Raw genomic sequence first — 26,201 nt, 5'->3', positions numbered from 1 at the left:
CTGCTCCCGCCGCCTCGCTGCTCCCGCCGCCTCGCTGCTCCCGCCGCCTCGCTGCTCCCGCTCCCGCTTCAACCGCCCGGTGGGGAAACGAGCTCCGCCCTCTGAGGGCGATAGGCGCGGCTGTGGAGCGGGTGAGTGGCGGACGCTGGGGAGTACAAAACAGCGCGTGCGCGCGCGATCACAACGGGACGCGAAACGTCAGTGCGCGAGCGTGAGGCAGTGGCGGCGGCGTGCACTTCGCAGAGCAGACGGACGTTTCTCTTCGTCCTCTGCGCCCTTGTACTTTTTCGCGGACTCCTGGGCTTCCGGGTTCTTACAAGGTTCATTCTTTCGCGGGGCTCAAAAGCTGGCGACCGGCCCAAGATGAGCCTGACCCAAAAACTGCGGGAGGTGATGAAGGCCATCGGCAGTGTCCACGGTTTTGACAGAGTTTTGGAAAAGGTATTGGAGGCGAAGCTCCTGCTTGTGATGAAGGGAAAGAAGGCACCATGCTTGGATAAGTATCTCGCTAGATTCTGTTCGGCTGCGCCTGTAGTTCACCTTAATGATAATGATTACTAATGGAGCTCTATTATGTGCCAGGTCAAGTGCATAGGTGATCTCATATAAATGTACATAAGTAAGTATGGTTATCACTCGTGGAGACAGAACTCCTCGGTTCTAGAGTTAGAAAGACTTTAGTGTTCGACTCTTCCACAAACACGGCCTTCAGTGCTAGAGAAAGACTAAGAGACAGTCCACATCCTAGAGGATTAGAAGATAAATAATTGCAGTAAGGTAGGAAAGTCAAGTGCTAGGTGTAGGGGTGCTGCAGAGTTAAGCAGGGACAACCCTGCCCGCTTCGCACAGGAACAAACTAACCCAGACTCCTAGTTTTCAGTGTCTTTATAGAACATCATGTTACATAGGAAGCATTTATAAATAAGCATGAATAACAAAAGCCCTTGGTTATGTCACATTTGGAAGACATTTAACAGCCTAAGAACTTTTAGGTTTTTTGGGTTTTTTCTAAATGTTTAAATGCATGCATGCATGCCTGTTTTTCTCTGATCAAGATAGAGTACTGGGAAATTTGGAAATAATTTAGAAACGGAGATCAACTGCAGTCGTTTATAGGAAGAATGTATTAATACATTTTTGGACCAAGGTCTCCCTCCCTCCTGGAATGCAACATTTAGGCTGTGTTTTCAACATGTCCCTAATTATCTCTCAGGGCTTTGGTGAAAAACAGAGGAAATAATACTTAGATAAATGTATTTTATGTTTTCAAATAGCAAATACTATAAAAACCCAAGAACACACTACTATTTAACAGTAACTTTTTGAAAGATACATTATCCAAAACAGAAAGTATTGGTCTAAGGGGAAGTTTGAATTCCTTTAAAAAATCTGTAGCCATTTTCATTGTTAAGTTTTAAGCAACTTTATGGGTATGTGTCTTCTCATGATAACCCTGCCATGGGTTGTGTATGCCTTTGTCTGGAACAGTCATAAACCATATGCATGACTGAGTTGGCATTAGTGTTAACTTGCCTTCCAAGAAGATATATGTTTAAATTAGATGTGTAGAGTTTCTCAGAATTTGCAGTAAGGTTGAATAGTGGTGCAACCTGTGTCTAGACCAGTTCTGTCCAATAGACATGATTTTAGGCTACAAATGCTAGCCGCATGTGTAATTATAAATTTTATAATAGGAGGTCTAAAAATTAAGTTAATGAACGATGTTGCTAACCTTTTTTTGATATCAGAGGGATTATGCGTTATGAATTTGTATCAACTGGACAAAAAGTCAACCAAGTTTATTATTTGGAAGTGCTGCAAAGGCTGCGTAAAAAAGTTAGACAACCTGAACTTTTTTCCAACAATTCATGGCTCTTGCATCAGCACAATGCACTAGCTCACACGGCACACTGTCTGTGAGGAAGTTTTTAGCCATTAAACAAATAACTGTATTGGAACACCCTCCCTACTCACTTGATCTGGTCCCTAATGACTTCTTTCTTTACTGGAAAATAAAGGAAATATTGAAAGGAAGGCATTTTGATGACATTTTGACATCAAGGGTATTACGATGACAGCTCTGATGACCATTCCAGAAAAAGAGTTCCAAAATTGCTTTGAAGGGTGGACTAGGCACTGGCATCAGTAGTTAGCTTTCCCAAGGGAAGTACTTCGAAGGTGACCGTAGTGATACTCAGCAATGAGGTATCTAGCACTTTTTCTAGGATGAGTTCGTGAACTTAATTGTCAGACTTCGTCGCATTTGAAAAGCATAGAGTCAGAGAGATGTGAACTGAGAAGTACTTTGCCTGCCATCACTGACTTTGAAGATGAAGGAAGGAGACCACAAAAAGGAATATGATAACTCCTAGAAGCTAAGAGAACAGCTCTCAATTTATAGACAGCAAGAAAACAGTAACTTTGATCCCACTACCACTAGGAACTTAATTCAACAAACAACTCAAATGAGTAGGAAACTCTTTCCTGGAGCCTCTGGAGAGTAACTCAGTTTGCTGAAATCTTGATTTTAGCCCAGTGAGACTCATACCAGACTTACGACTGACTGACAGAACCATAAAATAACACATTTTTGTTGCTTGAATCCCAGGGTTTATGGTATTTATTATGACAGCAATAGAAAACTGATACAGAAACAAATCAAGTGAGAAGACAAGGGAGCATTATATTTAAAGTAATAAAAGGGAAAAAAAAAAAAAACCCTGTCAAGGTGGAATGCAATACCCAACAAAAATGTTTCAAAAATGAAGATGAAATAAGGTGTACTTCGGATATGCAGACTCTATAAGAATTCACCTTGAACATACCTGTGTCACAAAATTGTTAAAGTAAATTCTGGAAAAAAAAAAAAGGAAGATCTCTATATTGAAACTACAAAACAATATTGAAATAATTTAAATAAGACCAACATAAATGAAACTATATGTTATATTTATGGATTGAAAGGCTCAATATTAGAAATATTTCGAATGTCCCCTAAATTGGTTTAACACTTCAATGCAATCCAAACCAAATTCTAAGCATTTTTTTGCACTAGTCGACAGTTTCTAAAAATTAAATGGAACTGCTAAAAGTAGAATATATCCAAAACAATATTAAAGAAGGATAAAGATATGAAATATTAAGCTATAATTAGGACAACATAGTATTGAAATAAGGATAAAAAATTTGACAAATAGAACTAAAATCAGAGTCCATAAACAGGCCCAAATATAGTAATAGTCATATGATTTATGTTAGATATGACACACACACACAAAATAAAAAGCAAAAATAGGTAAATTAATTTTAGTAATATATTTTAAATAACTCATTCTATCCAAAATATTTTAACATGTAATCAATACAAAAAAAGTATTATCTTCATAATCTTTCAAATCCAGTGTGAATTTTACACTTATAGCATATCTCAATTCAGAGTAGCCATGTGTCAAGTCCTCAGTGCCAACATGTGGCTAGTGGCTATCATATAACTGCACAGGTCAATACCATAGTAGGTGCTCTGTGTTTGTTAGTTTGATCTAAAATAGGTTTCGTGGCTGTTTTTCATGTGGGCAGAGTTGCTAGGGGTAAAGTATGTATATATGCATAATGATCCATAAATCTAGTTGTGGACACGGTTTCCTTTCCTTTTACCGTAAGTTTTAAGGTAACATGACCTAGACCAGTGGTTCTCAATTGGCGGTGATTTTGTTCCTCATAGGACATTTGGCAATATCTCGATCATTGCAATTGGAGTGGGGTGGGAGAGCCTCTGCTATCATCTAGTGGGTAGAACAGGGAAGCTGCTAAATATTGTACAGTGCACAGGTTCCCTCTCTGCTGTCCCCACAACAAAAATCATCCAGTCCAAATGACAACAGTGCTAGTCATTTACTTTGTTCTGGTCAAAACTAGAAAATAGCTGTGTTCTCTCTACATATAAACCATGCCTTTGTACTGAACTCTGAATTAGTTGTTCATATCATGAGACTTCCACATGTCTTTACATGGAACAGAATTTGGTCTTTCCCTAAATCTCTGGTTGACAATTCTTTATATTAAAGTTTCTTTGTTAAAATAACTACTGTGTTTTTTGTTGCCTCATTGGACCTTTACTAACAGAATTATTTTATGTCAAATAGTTCTGCTTCTAGTTACTTAAATATCAGAGATATTTCAAGGCAAGAAATGCTCATTTAAGTGCAAGAACATTGTTACAACTAAATTGGGGTATGAATGCATATGGTTCCCAGAGACACTTGTACTCTTACTTCATTGCTTTTGCAAAAATGAGAAGGGATAATGTTTCTGAGTGTAAACAGCAAGTGAGATGCACAGTCACTATTTCTTCAAGTCTGCCCTGTCACCCACTTCTGCAGTGGCCTTACTAAAGCCAATGAATCAAGTAGAATAACACTTCAAAATCTGGCTAATAATATTCCAATGGGGATTTTGCTTTTTAGACAGATGTTTTGATTTTAGCTGATAGAATCTGGTAAATGATAGTGACTTTCTATTCCTCCGGAAATGATCTTTTGAATAAGGCACTTCAATCAATCCTGGTACAGATGTCAAGTCAATGCATGAGATCTTATATTAATTAAAACTTCTTTATTTTAGCCTGTTCTCTTTTTAAAACCTCTTTTATCAGTGTTTATAAATACCCCCAAAACCTATCTTTTATAAAACAGATACAGAAAAACTAACACTCAAATGTCCTGCTCTTGTTAGTTATAAGATCTCTTTAAATCAGCAAGTTAAGTACTGTGAGATTGTAAAGAAATACCAACCACAGTTCCTAGCCCTCTAGGAGTTTATCATCTAGGAGAGGAGAAAAGTGGGTTCTGAGGAATGATCCCTTCAGATGTGCCCTGAGAAAAAGAGTCCCATTAATGAACATGTTCAGGAACTACTGATGTTATAGCCCCCCTTTTTAAAAATTGTGGTAAAATACACATAACAAAATTCACCATCTTAACCATTTTAAAGTATACAAGTCAGTAGTGTTAATTGCATTGTTGTGCAACCATCGACACCATCTCCAGAACTCTTTTCATCTTGCAAAACTGGAACTCTGTATCCGTTAAATAACACCTTGTTCCCCTTTTCCTCTAGTCCTGGCAACCACCATCCACTGTCTCTCTGAATTTGACTACTCTGAGTATCTCACACAGTGGAGATGTTGTATCCTTTCTGCATATTAAAACTTTTGAAAGTTCTGCAATAAAGAAACATGTTTCATTTTTATCATATTTAAGTTACTTGCCAATGGAACTTTTTTCCCAATAACACATTCAAGAATGCACCTTAGGAATCTCAAATGATAGGCACTGTGTTAGGATTTGGAAATACCATGCGGAATCCAACATGCAAAGAAATAACAGAACGGAATTCAGAAGCAAGGTAAAATTACGTAGTTATCCTATGGAAATGAGAGATGAGGATGTGGAAGTGAAGGAGATGTCTCGAGGAAGAACACAGACTAGAGAGAAGCATTAAAGATTTAGGACTGAACCTTGAGGACACACAGAATAAAGAGACGAGGAGCCCTTAAAGACAATGGAAATGATTAGAAAGGTTAAGAATTGACCTTAACTTCACTAATCGTTAGAAAAATGCAAATAAAAACTACAATGAGATACCACCTCACTCCGGTCAGAATGGCTATCATCAATAAATCAACAAACAAGTGCTGGTGAAGTGGAGAAAATGGAACCCTTGTACACATTGGTAGGATTGCAGACTGATTTAGTCACTATGGAAGTCAGTATGAAGGTATCTCAAAAAACTGGAAGTGGACCTACCATATGACCCAGAAATTCCACTCTTAGATATCTAGCCAGAGAAATCCAAAACGCTAATTTGAAAAAATATATGCACCCCATGTGTCTATTGCAGCACTATTCACAATAGCCAAGACCTGGAAACAACCGAAATGCCCATCGGTAGATGACTGAATTAAGAAACTGGTACGTTTATAAAATGGAGTATTACTCAGCCATAAAGAAGAATGAAATCTTAACCATTTGCAATGATATGGATGGACCTAGAGAACATCATGCTAAGTGAAATAAGTCAGTCTGAGAAAGACAAATACCATATGATCTAACTAATATGTGGAATCAAGGACAGAATAAATGAACAAGCTAATCAGAAACAGTCTCAGATACAGAGAAGAAACTGATGGTTGCTAGAAGGGAGGGGGATAGGGATGAGGGAGAAGGTGAGGGGATTAGAAAGCACAAATTGGTAACCACAAGATGGCCACAGGGATACGAAAGACAATTTGGGGAATATAATCAATAATGTAAAGATTTTGTAGGGTGTCAGATGGGCACTTCTCTTATTAGGGAGACCACTTCAGGGATGATGTACATGCCTGACCACTGCAGTGTACACCTGAAGCTGAAACTGAATAATACTGAATGTCAACTATAATATATATATATAGTCACAGGATGTGAAGTACAGCATAGGGAATAGAGTCAATGGAATTGTAACAACTATATATGATGTCAGAGGGGTAGGAGATTGGGGGAGGGGTTTTACTACTTTGTGAGGGGTGTAAATGTCTATTACATTGTTTGTACACCTGAAACTAATTTTAAAAAAAGAATTGACCTTATACTTACTAGATCTCTGAGGCTTTGGTTGACCACAAAAGGGCAATGACATTATTTGAAATCTGTCAACATGATATGCCAACAGATATTTCCATATTCGTTATTGGCCATTTAAATTGTCTAAGTACAAGAAATGTGCAAGAAAATGATAAAGCAAGATTTGTTCAAATACTTATGTACAAAAATCTTGATTGTAGCATTTGTGATACCAAAAATGAGAAATAACCTAAACGTCCAACTATAGAGCAACTAGTGGAAAAAAAAATCAGTGTAGCTCTCTGTTAAGGAGTCATTGAATGATGTGCTGTGTATGACTTTATAAAATTGAAAATTTTTGTTTATCATTTATTTTGCAAAATTTAGATAGCACTTACTATTTTTCAGGCACTGTGCACATTGCTAATATGAACTCATCTTTTTATGGCAAAAGATAACAGTCAAAATACAATAATCTGGAAAAGAATTTCACCATTTGACTAGGTGTTAAAATCTGATATGGTAAGAATTGCTGTAAAGACAGTCAGTCTTAAATAGGTTAGTGGCACAAAGGATGTGGGCACAATGACCACAGAAAAAGAAATGTAGTCAGCCAATAAATACGAAAGGATGCCCAATAGCTCTATTAGTCTGGCTAGTGCAGATTTAAACCAGAAGATATCATCATATTTTGCCCATGATATTGTAAAAATTAAGAATAACGCATTACTGATGAGGAATTAGGGAATGAAGCACTGCTCTTAGAAGGTAATCTGGCAGATTTGTTAAAAATTTATATCCCTTTTACCCAGCTTTCCAATTTTGGTAATCCTACACAAATGGAAGCATCTTTGTTTGTAATGGTAAAAAATATGGAAAGAACACATCTAGTATACTCAATACTAGGGCATACCACACAACCATTAAAAGAAATCTATCTGAATTGAGCTGGAGGAATGGCTGTGATATACTGGGAAGAGAAAAATGTATTGCACAGGAATGTGTGTAATATGATCCCATTTGTTTAAATTTTATAAAAAGAAAAAACTTTATGTGCACATTTGAATAAGCCTAGAGAATTTATATTGAAAGATATAAAGCACTGACGGGGAAGTAAGTAAGAAATTACATTTCTATACTATTTATTTGTATAAAACAAATGATTGTATTTCTGTAATTAAAAATATGTTAAAGAGAAGTAACATGGTAATTTAGATGGCCCAGATATAGAACTTAAGGAATTGAGACATAATTAGTGAAATAATGAACTCAAGTCAACAGTTAATCAACATTGAAAGGGAAAGGGATTTGGCACCCACTCTGAGCTAGGGTTTCCAGGTGGGAATTCCCACTCGTTCTCAAGAATTTTTTTCGCTTTCCTGTTCCCGAATCCTGAGAAAAGTTGGTCAGGAAATCGGGGAAATCAACTCCTTGAATCCAGTAATACCCACAATGGAAAGAAACGTACTACTCACAAGGTATCTCTTAGACATTTTTGCTATTTATCGCTAGGGTTTCTGGGCAGGAATTCCCGCCCGTTTTCGGGATTTTTTTTAAAACTATTATTGGGGAAGGGGAACAGGACTTTATTGGGGAACAGTGTGTACTTCCAGGACTTTTTTCCAAGTCAAGTTGTTGTCCTTTCAATCTTAGTTGTGGAGGGTGTCCATTCAGCTTCAAGTTGTCCTTTCAGTCTTAGTTGTGGAGGGCGCAGTTTCAGCTCCAGGTCCAGTTGCCGTTGTTAGTTGCAGGGGGCACAGGCCACCATCCCTTGCGGGAGTCAAAACTGGCAACATTATGGTTGAGAGCCCACTGGCCCATGTGGGAATTGAACTGGCAGCGTTCAGAGTTAGGAGCATGGAGCTCTAACCGCCACCGGGTTAGCCACCGGGCTGGCCCTCGGGGATTTTTTTTTTCACTTTTCCGTTCCCAAATCCTGAGAAAAGTTGGTTGGGAAATCGGTTCCTTGAACCCAGGTGGTTGGTAGTATCGGCTGTCACTTTGTGGAAACGATTCATCATGGAGAACAGAAAACACTATATCTCTGGATTCGGGAATGGGAAAGCAAAAAAAATCCTGAGAACGGGTGGGAATTCTCGCCTGGAAACCCTATTCAGAGCAACTGTAAGTACTTTGGAAATACTCTTAATTTTAGTGGTGGTGAATAGACCAATTTCAAGGGAAATGATGATGAGTTTATATTTCTTCTGCCTTGAAGACAGTCAAGGTATAGTTCTATCTACCCCCTCTAAAATGAAATGCTGCTGAATTGTTATACCGCTTGTCTAAGTAGCCGTTTTTTTCAAGTCCTGAGGTTTGTAGAGACCCCAGAAGGTTATCTGAGCATTAATAGAAATTAAGTGTACATATTATGACAGCTAAGCCATTCCCCTGGCCTTGGCTCACCATATTTGCATTCCTGCACAGCATCATCCCTTCCTGGGATCAACTCTTTATTCAGATACTAGATTCCAAACTGTAGATCAGCTGCAAAAATTCTGCAAAGATTTGTGCTTTCTCCCTTGAGAGAACTGGAGGTGTGAATAGATATTTTCCCAGTCCCCAATCTAGGGTATAAGGAAGCTCCTTCCCTGTCAGCCCCTCTTCTCCAAGTTGAAGGCAGCAGAGAACCTGTCTGAGAGAAATCCTGCCTTCCCAATTAATATGATAGAGGCCTTCATAGTATCCACCTTTATAGGTATTTAGGAATGAGTCAGTAGTATCTGCCATTTACCAATCTGGGGGGAAAACTACAGTGATTGCTTATATTCCTTCCTGGCTTGTCTCTCCTCATAACCACCTATCCAATGAAGAATTGAGTATTACTTCAGCTGGTTAAATCCTCAGGGAATACTTAATTAAGTTCTGTTCCCTAGGGTTTTGTTTTGCCTCCCGTGGCATTCATTTGTTATTTTTGTCCTCTTATAACCTCTACTGGTTGGTATGCTCCCTGAGGATTATGATATCTTACCCGATTTGTTTGGGTCATCTGCCCTTGGCCCAGTTGCCGCCGAATTTTCACTCTTATTGTTCAAAGGAAGTTAGCTCTCCACTGGCCCCTTCCCCCATAAAGCTAGTTATTAGCTCTGGGATGGTGGGTAGGACATTGCTTCATCATTATCTTCCATTGGCTTAACTTCCTTTATTTTACTTAGGGAGACAAGAATTGGCAACACATAAAAACCATTTTTCTTGCCATATCAGGCTGATGAGTACAGAATTATCTCTTTTCCAATGTACATTTTAAACCAACTTTATGTTACTAAACCAACATATATTATATATTACTATGTCCCTTGGCCTTTCATGTTGGGACAAAGGAAAAGTATTCTGCAGTAGAAAATCCAATCGACATGTTTTACCTTTTGTCATCTCAGAACTTTAAGAACTGACCTCTACAAAACACACTGCCTTAAAATTACACTAAACTACCTTTGGTGTCTATGAGGCTTTCACATTTGATTCTCTTTTTCTGAACTGCCTTTTTTTCCCAGTCTTCACCTGGCTTATTCCTACCTGTCCTTCAAGACTTGAATGTCACTCCCCAGGAAGCCTTTTCCAATCTCTTCCCTGAAAGCATATGCTTTTATAAGTTAGATATCCTTACTTCAAACAACTCATATTTCTATTTGCAGTAATTCCTTCTGCTGCAATCATCTGTGTACTTTTCTCTTTCCCTAGCCTGTGAACCCCTTAAGAGCAGGCATTCGATCTCATTCATCTTCACATTGCCAGTGCTTGATACACTCAGGTAAATGCCTGAATAAGAGGAGTTCCACCTTGGTCCTCCTTGGTGTGTATTATTATTTTATGAGGACATCTAATGGCTGGATATTTATTGTATAAATAGACTTGATCCTATTGTAACATTTATTTTTCCATTGATTTACCTGTTATGCAAAACATTGTTTAAGATGGTCTAGATGGTAGGGTTCTCTTTGTTTACTTCACGGCCTTCTAGGGGATAAACAGTAAAACCATTAAAGTTGTGGTTTGTGAAACTCCAAGATGTCTTCCTGGTGGGAGCCATAAAGGCCACTGTCTATCAAGAGGCTTTATAGTGAGTGACTAGGGAGACTTGAAGATAAACAGACCTAGATCTAAATCTCAGTTCTGTCACATCCTGGGTGACCTTGAGAATAAACCACTCTGAATTTAAGCTACCCACAAAATGGAAATTATGCCTTCCTTATTATATGGTACACATAAAGTGTGTGGCACGGTGCCTGGCATATAAAAGTGGTCAATAAATGGCAGTTGTCTAGAATCTAACCATTTAATTGAGACATCCCCCCGTCCAATCCCCAAACAACAGACACACCACATATTCATCTATATTCTGCCTGAATCCCTCTAGCGATGGTGAAAATTACAGTTTCTGGATGCAGCATATTCCAGTTACAGTTCAATTCCAACTTCTAAATATTATGCTATGATAAGGTTTTACTAGTTATTTAAAGTTATTTACTAGTTATTAAAAATTTACTATTTACTAGTTAGTAAAAATTTAAATAGAAGAAACATTTCTATTCTGTTTCTTTTTTAAAGATGTTGATATAAAATTTTAAATTTATTCATTTTTGTGTATTTCTTTTTCATTGTGATACTGTAAATTGGGCAGGGAATTAAAAGCAGTTGAATTTAACTTTGTTGGATTTTGTTGTTCAACTTTTTGTGTGAGTTTATGGCATAACCTCTAATGCGTCTTTTGGAACAAAATTAATATTTTTAATATAAGACTGGGTCTTATATTAATTTTTGCTCCAAAGACGCATTAGAGCCGATTGTCTGTCTAGGTCTTATTTTTGGGGAAACACGATATTTTAGTGAAAATCTTTTGAAAAAAAATTACCCTGTGCAAAACTAGGGAACATCCAAATTAAACTTCTAATGGGTTAACAGATCACAGGGACCAGCTGACTTTGTTGGTGCAAAATTTCTAAGGAGACGTTAAGAGATGCTAGGTTGTTGTCCATAAGGCTGAAAAGCTCAGATGGAATGTTTGATTTATGTCAGCAGAGTGGAGATTTAAAAACTACTACTGTTTTCCCCAAAATGTTTCTTTTTCTTTAAAAAGAGTTTACATAAGGGTTAATGTCTATTATAGAGATTTGGTAAAATTTTAATTTAGGAATCCAGCTTTTTTGGAGGTGACTCAGTTTAATCCAAATAGAGGAACTAATTTCCAAATATAGTATGTATCAGTAGTAAAAGGATAATGGTCTAACATTCAGCTTCTTGATGGGCTGTTTGAGCTTTACTACTAGAATGTTCAAAATTATTTTCTTTTACATTTAGGTGACTCTTGTCTCTGCTGCTCCTGGGAAAGTGATTTGTGAACTGAAAGTAGAAGAGGAGCATACCAATAAGATGGGCACTCTTCATGGAGGGTTAACAGCTACCTTAGTGGATAGCATATCAACAATGGCTCTGCTCTGTACAGAAAGGGGAGCACCTGGCGTCAGTGTCGATATGAACATAACGTATGTAACCAAACTGCACCCCAAATAACTTGAATGTGATAACTCATTTCAAACAACTAAGGCTAAATACATTTGTAACAGAAAGTATGTGGTGCCCTTAGCTGCTCATCCTTAAGTGCAGCTCTAGATTTGTCCTAAAATACTACATGGCCTTAGAATCTAGTAGAGGAATTTCCAAATGTAGTATGTATCAGTAGTAAAAGGGGGGTGGTCTAACATTCAGTTTCTAATACGTATACTGGTGGTGGGGAAAATCACTACAAACTCATGGCTTTTAACTGTTGTTAGGCCTGAAAAGTGCCACTTGTACCAAACGTCTTAAGACGGCCATATTTAAGGATACAAGTATAATATATAGGAAAAAGGCTGAATAAAATTTTAAAAGTTGGAGAAACCTTCATGTATATACATCATCTCCTTGTAACAGGGTGACTGCAAATGTCGTTTGCAATCTGGGTCTCTCCCTGAACTGCACAGACACGCACTATAGGTTTAAAACTACATGATGAAGGGAGCAGGGCACCAGATGTTAGGCTGCCACTCACTTGTGAAAAATGCCTGCATAGGTCAAATGGTTCCAAATGTAAAAAATCAGTTCCAGCATTAACTAGTACTGTTGCCAGGCCTGTTCAAGAGTGCAGGGCCCAGGGATTTAGTCTCAAGACAATTGCTTTTTCCACCTAAGCAACAACAAAAAAGATTTTTGTTAGGGTGGAGGACAGGCAGGGGTTAGGGTGGGAAACCAGTGTTACTTGACATGAGGGCAGTAATGTCAGTTACAGGTTTTGTAAACAATCTAATTTTTTATTAGGCTAACTTAACATTCAGTCCCTCTTTACTATGGAAATAAATTAAGGGTGCAGTAAGCAAATCACTGGACAAGATGCAAATGCTCCTTTGAAATTAAGATGTACATCGCTTCTTGGCTTTTTGGCTAAAATCAAGTGAAATTAAAACATACAAAAAGAAAAGGTTCTGCTTATGGTACCAATGGGCATATTCAGCAGTCCTTACCTTATTCTGTGTGGTGGGCAGTAAGTTAAGACCAGTTGATGCCTCTTTTACATAAGAGTCTCTGTTCAGAGCAGAGATCTTTAAATCTAGCACTACATTTCAGGATCTTCTAAGATACTGCTCCTTTCGCAATCCTAAAGAATTTTTATAAATCATAATTCTGGCCGTTCAAAGTATGTGTTGCCTATATTGGCTACCATTAAGAGCTGCCTGAGGGGCCGGCCGGGTGGCTCAGGCGGTTGGAGCTCCATGCTCCTAACTCCGAAAGCTGCCAGTTCGATTCCCACATGGGCCAGTGGGCTCTCAACCCACAAGGTTGACGGTTCAACTCCTCGAGTCCCGCAAGGGATGGTGGGCTCGGCCCCCTGCAACTAAGATTGAACATAGCATCTTGAGCTGAGCTGCCGCTGAGCTCCCAGATGGCATCAGTTGGTTGGAGCATGTCCTCTCAACCACAAGGTTGCTGCTTCAACTCCCGCAAGGGATGGTGGGCCTGCACCCCCTGCAACTAGCAAGGAACCTGGAGCTGAGCTGCGCCCTCCACAACTAAGACTGAAAGGACAACTTGACTTGGAAAAAAGTCCTGGAAGTATACACACTGTTCCCCCAATAAAGTCCTGTTCCCCTTCAAAAAAAAAAAAAGCTGTCAGAGCCTTCAAAGTGATTCACTTGAACAGAAACTAGGACAGTCCCAAAGATTTACTATAGATATTTTAAAAGGGAATGACAACTTAACACATGCGGGTAGGAAGTGTATCTCTAAAAATATGTATACACAATTCATCACCAAGATTGTAAGGACCTCATATTAATTCCTTACAGTTTTTATATTAACTCATTTTAGAGTTAATTCTAAATATTGAGAAGATACAGACACCAAGTAATAATTCACCTAGGAAGTTAAGCAGATTAAATGAACGCTAGAAGAAATCATTTATCAGCCCCAAATATGAAGTGAGAAATTTAACAAAAAAGGGAAGTGGTACAAAAACCCCTTCCTATATTTACGGGAAAAGAAACATATGGTTTGGGTAAGATGGAACTTGGTCAGGACCAGCCATTCAAATTTGATAGGACAAAAAGCTTACTGTTCCTGTTATTTTAATCCTAAAAATAGTCCTAAAGGCAGCTCTCTGTGATGCATACAACTTTCCCTTTTAAAAATCATTTGCTGTTAACTATTTGTTTCCTTTCAAGGTACATGTCACCTGCTAAACTAGGAGAAGATATAGTGATTACAGCACATATTCTGAAGCAAGGAAAAACACTTGCATTTGCCTCTGTGGATCTGACCAACAAAGCCACAGGAAAATTGGTAGCACAAGGCAGACACACAAAACACTTGGGAAACTGAGGATAGCAGTACGACTTGAAACACAACAAGGAATATCAAGTGTAAATTTGACTTGGAACAAATGTAATTTTCAAAATAAATTGGCATCACCAGTAGTTAAATACTTTCTTTGGGGAAAAGGACATGAAGTCCAAGTGGGATATACGATGGAGTATCTTTTTAAGTCTCTTCAGTTTGTTTTTAATCCTATATATTGTTGCCACGCAGCAGCCTACCCGTCTGTCCCCTGGTACTTAACCCTAAAGAAAGGAGTCAGTGAAACTAATCCTTTCAGGGACTTTGCTTCACCTTTGTGCTTACACCTTATGTCTCCGTTTGGCCCCGGAGGATGGCTGCTGGTTAGCCAATGACGAGTAAGATCCCCCCGGGGGTGGGGGTGGGGGGAATGACAACTCAAGCCATGCACAGTTGAATGGGGACCAACAGCAGAACCCACGGGGTTCAGAGGTGGGCATAGACCCCACCCCCCCCCCCCCCCGAAGGAGACTTCTGCTCTTGTGGCTATATTCCTTCCCACAACCTGCTTGGGAAGAGCTTCAATGGTGTAATAACATCAGTTCTCCATCTAGCCATTTCAGTAAATTTCAGCATGAAGGTTTTGTCTCCTGGGGAGGTATATCCTGAAACTGATGGTTCAGCTGCTTGCAGGCAAGGGTAATTAGTTTGAACCAGTTTCTTAGTATAATGTGTGAAATTCAGACTTTGGAGAAAACAATGTTGCTTTCTTGTGTGTGCATCCATAAAAGCCACAAGGTGGCCATTCAGACTGGGGGCTGTGAGACCCTTGGCCCATTTCATAATTTTCTGACTTCTGTTTCTTACTTTCTTAACCCTTCGCTGCCCCTTCCCGTTTGCTCACTGCCTGTGTTGTGGTAGACGCGACAATGTACGATACTTGGATGAAAGAATTCTTAGCTCAGTGTTTTGAAATTTTAGGGAAAGCAAACTAGTCAGGCCATTTTGAGGTAAGATTACCTTAAAACTGAACTCTAAATATTAAGCTAAAGGAAAAATATAAATTAATGGTTAATCCTTAATGAATTTTAGGCCCTTCTCAGCTCTAAAATACCATCTACATTTTATTAAAACCCAATTTCAAGACTATGAAACTTCAAAATAGATTGAGCCATGTGGCCTAAAATAGTCAAGAAAGCTGGAGGCAAGGCACATTAATGAGATAGAAAACAGTCCAATGGGTATGGTGGTTTTGATGTTACAGCACTGGCATATTTAATATTGGAGGGGGGGAGCATACCGTCAGCCCCTTTTCTAGTACCTAGAATAAAACCACGCAGATCTTAAATCTCAGTCTACAGTATCAAAAAGACCAAATTCACAAATTGTTTCATCTATTTCTTACTTGACTATGGCATTCTTAGTATTTGGTTTCTGCATCAAGCAGTCTTAGTGAACAATATGACTAAAAGGTGAAAAGATAGTGACTAAATAAATCTGCAGTCAACAGTTAAAGGTTGAAAATTTAAAAAAAAATTTCATTAAAAAAAAAAGAGCTAGGGCTCTATAGAGCCAGACAGCTGGTTGTAAATCCTCCCCTACTCACCATGTGAGCTTGGGCAAGCATCTTAATTTTCCACGGGGTTAGATTCATTCAGATAAGAGCTTAGAACAGTTCCTGGCCATGATATAAACATCAGTGTTATTTCAAATAGATTCTAACTTTTAATTGATTAGAAAACATGTGAAAGCATTTTAGAATTGAGACTATTTTTATTGGGGCGGCAGGATGGCTCGGTTAGAGCGTGAGCTCTTAACAACAGAGCTCTTAACAGGTTTGCTGGTTCAATTCCCACATGGGCCAGAGAGCTGCAACCTCCACAACTAGATTGAAGACAAAGGAGCTGCCACTGAGCTTCTGGAAGGGTGGCCGGATGGCTGTTGGTTAAAGCAGATGGCTGTTGGTTAGAGCGCGAGCTCTTAACAAGGTTGCCGGTTTAATTGCTGCATAGGATGAACAGCAACTGGACTTGGAGCTGAGCTGCACCATTCACAACTAGATTGAAAGACAACTGATGGGTCCTGGAAAAATACACTGTTCCCCAATAAAAATTAAAAGAAAAAAATAGCAAGTGGTCTAAATATTAAAACAAAAGAATATTTTTGTCTTTTCCATGAAGCAAGGCGTAAGGCCAGGCTGATAACTACTAAAAGATGACAAAACGTTCTAGAGGCCTGTTTTTGTTGAAATTACAAACCCAATCGCTGGATTTGTTCTTCTGAATTTACTGTTTAGCCATTGACTATTAAATAACTCAAGGTCATCAGTAACACATACCCAGTGACTTAGGAAAAAAGTTACCACTTCAAGTTTTGTGTATTCACCTGGATAGCCAGGGAACTTAAACCTATTTTATTTAGGTTTTCATTTTTTCAAATTCCAACCAAAAGCTAAATACAATAGGAAACAGGTAAGCACTAAGTTTTACTCCAAAGGAGTAGGATCATTCAGATTTACTCCAATAAAAGAATGCAACCCTTAAGCAAAGCTTTTCTTCATTTAAAAGAAAAAAAAACTATACAGTAGTAGTCTTTCCTTATGTTCATCGCACAAAATGAACTCTGCTTTTAGAACTTGGACTCTCAATGGTTGTTTTTACAATTAAAGATTCCAACTTGAATAACTTTTTTCTACTCCAAAAAACCCTAAGTTTTTCTTTAGGATGATGTAGAAACCAGTATTTCTGCACAATTCTCTGGAATTTTTTTTCTTTGTAATAAAAATCTCTTTAAAACCAGAAAACAAAAACCAAAAAGGAAAGTCCTCTACCTATCATGGTTTCAGCAGCTATGGATGTATTTCTCAGTTTTATAGCTGCGTTAGCGATTTCAGACTCCAGATCTGCTTTAACGGGTCTAAACTGTATCCACTCAGCAGAATACTCTAACAGCAACTTGAGGAAAGAGATCTGGAAATAAAATACATGTATTTATGAGTACCAGGAAACAAACATGGCCCAGTAAAATGAGGCAAGAATGCCTATAATGAGATGCTTTTATCATTTAAGATTTCTTTCCTGTGGTTGTATTTTTTTAAAAAAAAAACCACTTCTGGTCATTAGAATGAATCTGACAGTGCTCTGGAACAACGGTGATTATAGCAAAGCTATTAAGTTTCTTAAAATGTTATTTATACCTGTTACATTCACTTCTCACCCTCTAAATACTGATGACATATGTCAAAGAGGCATAAACCAGCACAAATGGAAAGACCATCAAAAATGAGTATCACCTTGCGCTTTCGGATACATTTAAGCATTTCAGTGTACATAGTCCTTTCACTTCACATTTTTATAAGATGCTGATGCAGTGCAGGAAAGATGCAAAGCATCTTCTTTCACACAGTCCGTGCAGAAGACATCTAATTTTTTTTAAAGTTCTGAGATACAAATGATTAAAAAAAAAAATCCAGGATGAACAAGTTTCAAAATGCATAGTGTTCTGTGCATGAGTCCATTTTCTTTAAACTCTGAAAGAATAAAGTGGTAAGAAAACAAGAAAGTAATTGCTGCTGCACTCTCTGATCGTCTCCATTTTGCTGGTCAGTACTCTATTCTGGCATATAAGGATGGAGGTGATCCTCTATGGTGCCAGCTGCCCAGTGGGTAAGCTGTTCCTGTGGCAGGTAGAGGCAGATGCTGCATAACTTGAAGACTGTAGCTTTGTTTTTTGGAGTCTGGAACGGGAAAAGTTTTAACATTCTTAAAAAATAAGACATTAAGTGATCAATTGTCACATTTAATCAATCCCCACAATTTACTAAGCACTTACGGACACAGTAACAAAGCACATGGAGTTAAGGGAATAAATGATGGTCCCTACCAGTAGGGACCTTAGGAAGACAGAACCTTGCCATATAAAATACAGAAAAAAGTAAGCATGACTAGAAATAAATCTTTAAGGAATTTATGCAGATAAAAGATAGGAGTGTCAACCATAGACTACTTGCTAAAAGAAATTGGGTTTTAAAGGCACTTCATGGAGACAGATTTGAATAGAGGTTTGAAGTCATGTTTGTATACAAGAAAGCAGATACGGTGAGAGTAGAAGCTAGGGAGAAGATTAGAAGTAGTTAAGATTTAAGCATATTCTGGAGTAAAGACTAGAAGAAAGCAAAGTATTACCATAAATCAAACTCTATTGTTTTTTGAAAAGTAGTTTACTATTTTTAACATCTAACTTATGGCAAACATGAGCTAGGTGCTTTCACAAATAACCACTGCTAGTAAATGGAAGATGGTTCTGAACCCAGACCTGCCTTCAAAGCCCATCTTCTTTTCATTGTAGCACCTCTAAAAAAGGCAGAAAAAAAAAGATGGCCTTTACTGATGTCTGAAGCAGTCTATTAATGTAAATGAACTTATACATATACACATATATTTTTTCATTTTAAATGTTACGACTTTATGAATATCATTTACTCAATTTAACAGAAAGAATATGCTCATAGAAGTTACATGTCCAAAATCTCATAGCTGCTAAGTGGCTACATCTGTATTAGAATCCAGACTACTCCAGGCATGTGCCTCTACACCACCTGCCCATCCAAAATTATCCTTTAGTCTATCCCTTACGTATCTTATGTTATAATAAACAGCTAAAGAGCTCTGCTGAGTGACTTTGATCAAGCTACTTAATTTCTTGATTTCCTTAGCTATAAAATGGGAGTAACAAGGTCTACACCTCGGGATTGTTGTGAGGATTAAATGAGTTTATACACGTAAAGCTGTTAGTAGAGAGTCGGGGACTTGATCTACTTCATGTGTTGGCCACTGCCATATCAATCCCCTTGTGAACAAGTTGGTACTTCTATATAATGCAAATATGCAACACATCTCCAGTTTATGAAGATCAACAACAGAACCTGAGTGGAAGGAGACCTAAGAGCACTGAGGACCAAATTCATCTACCAATAGGGTAATAACCACCCCCATTTGCCCAGGACTAACAGGTTTCTAGGACTTGGGCCTGAATTTCAGTGCTAAAATCAGGACATTACAGACAAACTGACACTGTTCGTCACCCTACCCTACAACCCAAATTTAGCTTATGATCTTAAATTTTCTTTGCATTCAAAGGATTCCAGTTGTTTGATTCCTAAAGCATAGAAAACATCTGACTTGATCTGTAACAGATGAATTTCTACTTATTATTAACAAAGTGACTCTTTCAAGTCACTATTATGAAATCTTCTATGACTAAAAATCTTGTTGTGGATTCCATACTACACAGCAATTAAAAAAAAAATAATAAGTCAACTTAAAAATCTCCCGAGCTAAAGACCCCAGATTCAAAAAAGCCTAAAAACCCACCTATTACATGGCTTTTCTATTAGTTTTATAAATGCCTCCAGTGAAATTACTTTCTTCTGGAATCACTACAGTTCTTTTATTTGTACCTATACCATAATTACTTTACAAAATAGAAAATCTATCAGCCTCTTGAAGAGAGCAGTATGAGTGCTTTTGTATTTTTAGTACCTTGCATACTCCCTAAATAAAAATAAATAAGTATGTTCTATAATGCGATTATATCATACTTTTTAAAAAATATCTTTAAGTCATCTTCTCAGTGAGGTCTTCTCTGCCTATCCCACCTAAGAATTCACCCCGTGAATTCTTTTTACCATGTTTCCCCGAAAATAAGACCTAGCCGGACCATCAGCTCTAATGCGTCTTTTGGAGCAAAAATTAATACAAGACCCAGTATTAGATTATTACATTATATTATACCCGGTCTTATAGTAAAATAAGATCAGGTCTTATATTAACTTTTGCTCCAAAAGATGCATTAGAGCTGAGGGTCTGGCGAGGTCTTATTTTGGGGAAACACCGTATGTCACCCCTCTTTTTTTCTTAGCACTTATCACTATCTCACTATATATTTTATTTATTTACTGCTGGGTGTCCCACAATGGATATGACTCCATGAGGGCAGGAATTTTTGTCTGTCTTATTCGTTGCTTTATAGTGCCTGAATAGTACATTGAAATGATGCTGTATTTTAAAGGTTAGTAACAAAGTATCAAAAATTCTAAGAATAAGATATTTAGGTCAAGGTTGATAAGCATAAACAATGTTTTATAGAATAAAAATTCATTTAGAATACCTGGATTGCTGCATAAATTGGAAGTACTTATTTAAAACACATGGATCTTTTAAATACACATGCATTTCATCCCTTCAAATTTTTATTTACTTTGAAACAGGCCAGTGCTTCTCAAAATATAATGTGTTACCTACGAGTTGCTCAATGATTTGATTCAAAATGTAGATTCTGATTAAGCAGGGCCTGACATTCTACATATATAAGTTCTCAGGTGATGTTGATGTGGTGACTGTAGTTTAGGTAGAAAATGGCAGCATTTCTCTCAAACTCTACTGTACACTGGATTCATGACTTTTCAAAGCTCCCCAGGCAATTCTAATATGCAGCAAAGTTGGGAACCACTGTTCTAAGATGAGGCCCAAGATATATTTCTTGTTTTTTAAATAATTCAAAAATAATAGTGTTGAATGAGCAAAAGAGAATCAAGTAACTTGCATAGAAAACAGTTTGCTAACCAATAAGCTTTTAAAATGAGCCCTTAAGTAGTCCCCCCTGACCCCCCCCCACAAATAAAAATGCTTACCTGCAAGTGCTGTCTGTCAATGAAGAGAAACACTGACTGGTTAGGATTGTTGACAACAATTCCAGTCTTGTCCTTGCGGCTCAGTACATGCAGAAACTGTTTTTCATAGTCACCGTGGTGAAACTCAAATTTAGCCTAATTAAAAAATACAAACATTTATATGCAACTACGAACATGTTACACAATGTGAAATATCTACTGCACACACATGCATGTAGTTGTGCTGTCCCATATGGTAGCTGATAGTGTCTACTTAAAAATTTAAAGAATTTAAAATTCAGTTCTCCAGCAACACTAGCCACATTTCAAATGCTCGATAATCAGATGTAGCTAATTACCACCATTTTGATCACTCTTGAGATATAAAACATTTCCTTCATCACATTTAATTCTATCACCCAGATAGTTAAGGAGTGTGTAGAGTGCAGGGGAATAGATCTTCTGAATTCGTCCATGTGCCCACCTCCCCCATAAATCAATGCTGACCTTAACAGATTTCATTTGGTTATAATTTCAAAGATACAGTGGACAGCTGAGACCCACCTTATTCTCAAGAGATTCAATAATCCAAATGGTTTTTTATCTTGCATTACAATCACAAAAGGATGGGACTCATAAACTTTATCAGAAAGCATACTCTCCCCCCCTAAAAATAGAAAAAGCATACTCCCAAGAATTTCTTAAGTTTGACCTTCTTCCAGGAGTTTTCACTTATTTAAATGCTGACCACACTTATTTTAGAATAAAATACCTGAACAGGCCTAAATGGCTCATCAGATTCCTTCCACCTAGAAAACAGGAGACAGACAATTTTTTTCAATATCATTCCGAGGCCAAAGAATGAAATCCATCTCCTGAGTACAGCCAATTACATCCTATAAAATGACACACATTAGAAAAGGAGAAAATTATTTTCCAAGAAAGCTGTAATAAGGAATGACTAGACAAGTACAAAAGGTCCACTATATATCATTTTATATGAGTAATAGTAATAGAACTGTATATAACCTGAATAGCTCATCACCTAATTCATTCTAATTTTTATCTTGTAGAGTCCACGTAGTCACTCAACAATGTTCCTCACATCAAGATCTAAATTCAAGAGCGCATGGTGAAAACGCCAACTAAAGTTCTGATTTTTTTGGGTCATTTTTAAAAAACCTCTGCACCTTTATTTCCACTCTTCAAAATCAGAAGTATTTAAAGCAAATTTAAGACGTCTTGGAACTTCTAATCTATGAATCACTATCTTATTACAATTGAAATGCTATTTTTGTTATATGCTGATTTCCTCCTATTATCGTGGTCCAGCATATTAATTTCCAAAGTCCAAAAAACCTCTGCCAGACCAGTACATGGTATTTCCAGTCTTCCTCCCACCCCCAACCACTAACTGTGGTGATCTCTTGTTCGAGTAAGCCAGATTAAACTTCCTATGAGTTGCAGAAATTTAGAAGGTTGGCAAAAATAGTCTCTTCTACTTTGTTTCTTATTTATTAGGGGGTATGATGTTAGTTCTCCTCCCATAAAGAAAAACCCAACAAACAGTAATATAAAACATTATTCACAGCAATAATGTACACCATTATCAGCCTAATACCACATAAGTTATCAATGCTTTATTTAAAGCCAACTTTTAAAGAAATTTATGACCACTGTAACTACTAATTCTTGGGGGTGGGGGTGGGGGCTATGCAAGCTTAAACTTGCCAAACTTACCAAATCAAGACTTAAAACAGAACTTACCCTTCTCATAGACTGGTACCGAGGAGCATGGAGCTGTACCACATCCTTCTGCAAAAGCTCTATGGAACTTTCCAAGGAATAGCTCGAATCGCGCACACCTTTCAGGATATTTTCTTCGTAATTATTTGTCATGACTGGTATAACCTCAGACACTTCAAAAAGTGCTGATTTTTTCTTCTAAAAGAAAAAAAGTGTATTAATCCACTGGTAGTACAGTCTTTTAACACCCAATTCATATTACAATGCATGTACCTTTATTATAACTCAGCAAAATTCTTAACTGAAGTCATTTTTGTACTGAAAACAGGTTTTCAAATAGGCAACTTTTCTGTCCTCTCCAAGACCCCCGACCCCAACTACATAAAACAGGCTATATCAGAATGTTTTACTGCAATGGTTTTATAGCATTATGGTATCCATACCAAGTACTTATTTTAGACAGTATTTCTTAAACGCTGTAGAAACAAACACCACCCCTAAGGCTAAAAAAAAAAAAAAAACAGTGATTTACTCTTGATGTAACTTCATTTAACTGGCTCTATACACAGCTAAATTAAAACCTCAGCAGTCTAAAAGCAAAGCTACTCAGACCAATTAACTCTTTCACTCCTTAAAAGTCTATTTCCAGTATTCTGGATATTATGTAACTCCAAGTGTCAATGTTTGCAAGGAGAAAAAAAATGTCTACCAAATTGAGTTTCAAATTTAGTCAGACCAAGTGCTCACCATCAATTTCAAATATAAAACTCATGAACTACTAAAGTACTCTTCATTCACAGAATAAAAGCATGTTTCTCACAAGTGTTAAAGAACTAGATGGTACAGAACCTTCTAGATTAAAGACAAAGATCTAGTCTCACCCCTTATATCTTAGATTTATTTCTAATGGGCGTGCATTATATATAGTATCTTCAACTAATTTCTGATCTTCTGAAATTCCTGCAGTCAAATTATTAAAAAAAAAGGAGAGAAATGGAGAAGGTCAGTCCTTGGAACTACCCCAATCTTGGGACAATCACTTCAAAACAAACCACTTTTGCAACCACCTTATTTACACTGCTCTATTCTAGCAGCTAAGTGCATTCTTCTATACTAATGACCTTTAAGAGTTAAGAGTGGGATAAAAACCTAGGAAACATCCAAATATTAAGATACCACACTAAGATTATATTTCTGATCTGAATTTCTTTATACTCATAACCTAATCTCATGTCAAATGGATTAAGAAACTGCCCATTATTTTAAACTGCAAAAAAATACTGCTTTATCATGATTTCCTTGACAACTCACAACTCATTTGCTTTTAAGACAAAAAATAATTAACTTCCTCTTTATTTCACTTTGAATTTAATAAACTGCACTTCTAAACACAAATTAACCATTTGAGTGTTTAAACTGCTCCTAAAAATTAGTGTCTTCTATTAAATGTACCCTTAGAAAAGGTACCTGCATCCTGGACTTGAAAAATAGACTGCTTTTAACAAACATTTTGATTCCAATTTACCACTTTCGGTCATCCTATTTATGTTATATTAGACAATCTTTAAACTCAGTCATAAAGGTCTCTGTAACCACATAAATGAAATTTACTGTAAAACACAAGGGAAAGTTTTACAATGTTGCCCACATCACATTAAGGAAAAGTGGACCCTAGTAAGTTTTAGAATTAAATACTTCCCAACCAGTGAATATGCAACCCTTCCATTCAGTTATACTGCAACTACTGACTGGATTCAGAGAATTCCCTGTAAGGGTGAAGAAAGACAAAGTATACACTGTAGACTTCTGCCAATTACTCTTTAACCTAGTATTCAGTTATTTTCACAACTTACAAAAACCACTTGTGCTAATTCACATTAAGAACTTTAAATTACCTTCTCCTTGAATACAAAGGCAATATACATCTTGAAGTCAAACTGATCAGCTAGAGATTCTTTTTTCTTTCTAAGCTGAGCACGTAGTCTGTTCAGAGCTTGTTTCTTCCGGGAGTTTGGGTCCCCCATTTTGAAATACAGGTGGTACTAAAGCCTTTGGAAAGTGTCACTAAACTATGGGTACTTTTTCTTAAGACTCAAGTACAACAGAAACAAGTCATTTTTTTCCTGCTAATATGATTGAATAGCTAAAATCACGACTGTAACCCAAAAACTGCACCTTCTGGCAATATTAGCAGACTGTCATATAACAGGGGTCAAGAAACAAAGCCACTGTCATGTTTGGACAATAATGTTTGGGGTGGGGTGGGGAAAAAAGAAGGAAAAGAGGAGGAGAAAATACTTGAACTAACTGTCAGGAAAACACATTTGGCTTAACTGCCAAAAAAGACTTTGGGGGGAATGAAAAGCCTATTATCAGGATTTAGGTGTGCAATAAAACACAGCTGACATCAGTCCAATCCTTAAACCCATCCGGATTTTTCCCCGTTTTAGAAAAGGGATTATGAAAAGGAACAGGGAGGGAGGTGAGTGATCCAAATAAAAAAAAACAAAAAACAAAACACCAAAAAAAACCCCACCAAAACAGGAACTGAAATATCCAATTGGATTTTACCCAGCCAGATCCATGGCTGTAGTACCTAATTAATTCTTATTTCGCGTTTCACTATTGCTATGTATCGTCAGTGTTTGTTATTGATTACACTTGTGGTGAGCAAAGAGAAAAGTGCAAAATCGGTAGAGAAGGAAGGGGAAAAGGTTCAGGGTTTCCCTGCAATCAACTACAGTGTATACTGGAGGCGGGCACCTGTTGCCCAAAGGAGCCAGGAGAAAAAACAGCGGAGTCATTACCAACTTCCCCATCACCCACATTTTGACCCTCAGGTGGCTGCTAATGCTGCCAAAGAGAATCATGATGGCCGAGGGAAAGGGGAGTATATAATACGATGTAATTATTCCAGCTCTGTGGTCAGACCTGATTAATGCCCGTGATCCCAATCCCACTAGCTCTGCAAGGAGTCCTACATTCCCCAGGGAGCCTTCCCTATTAATTTGCCCCGTTCAAGGCCGTGGGGAGTAAGACTTATCTTTTCGTGGGCATTGCTGAGGCAAAGGTGGCAGGTTCTTTCTCCCAAATCCAGGCAGTGCCCGGGGACCACCTGCCTTCGACCCACCAGATCCCACCCCCACCCTTTGCCTTCAGCGGCAGCGACTCACTCGCACCACGGGAGACACGGATCACTTCAGGTTTTCACTCATTTCATCGTGGAAACAATTCCCGCCCGGGTAGAGTAGGCGGGATAGGATAAATAAGAACGATCAGTGGGGAAAAAAAAAAAACAGTTGTGTTAATATCACTTTTTAAAGTATGCCCACCCCCTCCCCCCCCACAAAAGAAATTAAGTTCCCGGATTAGCTCTCTCA

The 26,201-nt window shown here is 37.8% G+C and overlaps 2 protein-coding genes across 3 annotated transcripts; one reads left to right on the top strand and one right to left on the bottom strand.

Moving 5' to 3' along the window:
* Nucleotides 1-147: 147 nt before the first annotated feature.
* Nucleotides 148-22,830, top strand: ACOT13 (acyl-CoA thioesterase 13). Of its 2 annotated transcripts, none has more exons than XM_033092710.1 (3): nt 148-441; nt 11,898-12,082; nt 14,294-14,545. In XM_033092710.1, exons 1-3 carry the CDS (start codon nt 364-366, stop codon nt 14,448-14,450), a joined length of 420 nt encoding a protein of 139 aa, XP_032948601.1. In that variant the 5' UTR covers nt 148-363; the 3' UTR covers nt 14,451-14,545. The 2 variants fall into 2 exon arrangements, with proteins under 2 accessions (XP_032948601.1, XP_032948600.1); XM_033092709.1 differs by lacking the exon at nt 14,294-14,545 and adding an exon at nt 22,149-22,830 and having other exon boundaries at nt 171-441.
* On the bottom strand, nt 16,777-25,988 carry C22H6orf62 (chromosome 22 C6orf62 homolog). The gene is given in 6 exon segments (XM_033092708.1): nt 16,777-18,141; nt 21,097-21,231; nt 21,848-21,910; nt 21,912-21,971; nt 22,843-23,019; nt 24,717-25,988. Coding segments are annotated over 6 exon segments (690 nt in total). The 5' UTR covers nt 24,846-25,988; the 3' UTR covers nt 16,777-18,015.
* Nucleotides 25,989-26,201: the final 213 nt, after the last annotated feature.

Source organism: Rhinolophus ferrumequinum, chromosome 22 (assembly GCF_004115265.2).
Source record: "Rhinolophus ferrumequinum isolate MPI-CBG mRhiFer1 chromosome 22, mRhiFer1_v1.p, whole genome shotgun sequence".
Classification (NCBI taxonomy): domain Eukaryota; kingdom Metazoa; phylum Chordata; class Mammalia; order Chiroptera; family Rhinolophidae; genus Rhinolophus; species Rhinolophus ferrumequinum.
This window is presented reverse-complemented; position numbering and strand designations above follow the sequence as displayed.